General features: G+C 49.4%; 1 protein-coding gene across 1 annotated transcript in view; it reads left to right on the forward strand.

Annotated features, from left to right (window-relative positions):
- Positions 1-1753, forward strand: part of TEP1 (telomerase-associated protein 1) — a 46353-nt gene that overhangs the window by 36784 nt on the left and 7816 nt on the right. The window contains 5 exon segments of the mRNA XM_008589634.1: positions 415-547; positions 621-697; positions 798-930; positions 1072-1208; positions 1368-1492. Of these exon segments, the coding sequence (XP_008587856.1) occupies positions 415-547; positions 621-697; positions 798-930; positions 1072-1208; positions 1368-1492 (605 nt within the window).

Genomic DNA, 1753 nt, shown 5'->3' on the forward strand with positions numbered 1-1753 from the left:
GGTTAAGATCCCCTTACCGGTCATCTTTTGGGGAGAAAAAAAAAGAAGGCAATGGAGAGCTCACTGGCATCTCTGGGAGGGATAAGGGGGCTTTGGGAGACTGCATGCATTGGGTGTCTAATCCCAAAGGAGAAAGGAGTATAAAGAATGAGGTGCTTGGGCTTGGATTATGGTGTTCAGACTGAGAGCTGGTGTGAAAGGAGAGAGAGGGAAACATGAAAATATAGTATCTTAGTATCATGACTCTGCGGCAGGATTGCAAGTCCTGAGCCATCCAATCTCACTGTTTCTGAGTTCTCCTCCGTCTTTGACCTCTTCCAAGCCTCTAATGCTCAGCCCACACCTCTGTGGAGAGAGTCCTACTTCCTATGCCCTGCTCAGTATGACCCTGCTCTGATCCTGTCTCTGGGGCAGGAGGAGCACGTGGTGTCTGTGAGCCGGGATGGGACCTTGAAAGTGTGGGACCATCAGGGTGTGGAGCTGACCAGCATCTGTGCTCACTCGGGACCCATCAGCCACTGTGCAGCTGCCCTGGAGCCCCGCGCAGGTAGTGAAACATTAGCCACCTCCCCTTCTCCCCTGCCTGTTCCTTTCTCTTGACTCAGTCTCTGTCTTATCAGCTGGACAGCCTGGGTCAGAGCTTCTGGTGGCAACTGTTGGACTGGATGGGGCCATAAGGTTGTGGCATCCCCTTTTGGTGAGTTCCTGGCAAGGACTGGGGGAAAGGGATGGAGAAGGTATGTGGCACAACCTGTTGTGTCAACCCCCTCTGGCCCATCTCCATCCCTTCCTCCTAGGTGTACCAAACACACAGCCTCCTGGGACACAGTGGCCCAGTCAATGCAGCTGCTGTTTCAGAAACCTCAGGCCTCCTACTGACTACCTCAGAGGATGGTACCATACGGCTCTGGCAGGTACCTAAGGAAGCAGGTGAGTGAGGTGTGGAGAAAGGCAAAGTATGAAAGAGGCTTGTGTTACTGGGACAAAGAAGGTCATGGGTAGCCTTATATCTCTTCTTAATATTCTAATATCCTAGATATATCCTAATGAATCACTTCCTTTCTTCTCCAGATGACACATACATACCCAGGAGTTCCTCAGCCATCACTGCTATGGCCTGGGCACCAGATGGTTCCATGGCAGTGTCTGGAAATCAAGCTGGGGAACTAATCTTGTGGCAGGAAGCTAAGACTGTGGCCACAGCACAGGTGAGTTGGGGCAACCTCTGTTCTTTGTTTATGTGAATTCTGCCCTGCTATGCATTAATGGTACATGCAGGGTTAGAGACTGCATATATTCTTGAGAGGGGAAAGAGGGTTAGTCCTGTCTCCTTAGAAATACTGAATTGAACTTGTTGTATACACCAGGCTCCAGGCCACATTGGTGCTCTGATCTGGTACTCGGCACACACCTTCTTTGCGCTCAGTGCTGATGAAAAAATCAGCGAGTGGCAAGTGGAACTGCAGAAGGGTTCAACACTCGGAAATTTCAGGTGAAACAAGGCAGCTGGGTTAATNTGAGGGTGAGGGAGAGAGGGTGGCCTCTTGAGTGGAAACCTCCTGTTTGCTTTCTGGGTGGTAGCAATGCATAGATGCATGCATAGATTCTGCTCAAATTTCAGATATTTAAGAATGTCCACTCTCATAAACCAGTTTACTAGAGTAGGTTCATCTTTTGCTCGTCTCAGGGGAGTCTTGTGTAGTTGTTAAGTACGAAGTTGAAATCAGCTTAAGACTATAACTAGTGTTCCATT

The sequence above is a fragment of the Galeopterus variegatus genome, unplaced genomic scaffold (assembly GCF_000696425.1).
Source record: "Galeopterus variegatus unplaced genomic scaffold, G_variegatus-3.0.2 Scaffold5559, whole genome shotgun sequence".
NCBI classification, from domain to species: domain Eukaryota; kingdom Metazoa; phylum Chordata; class Mammalia; order Dermoptera; family Cynocephalidae; genus Galeopterus; species Galeopterus variegatus.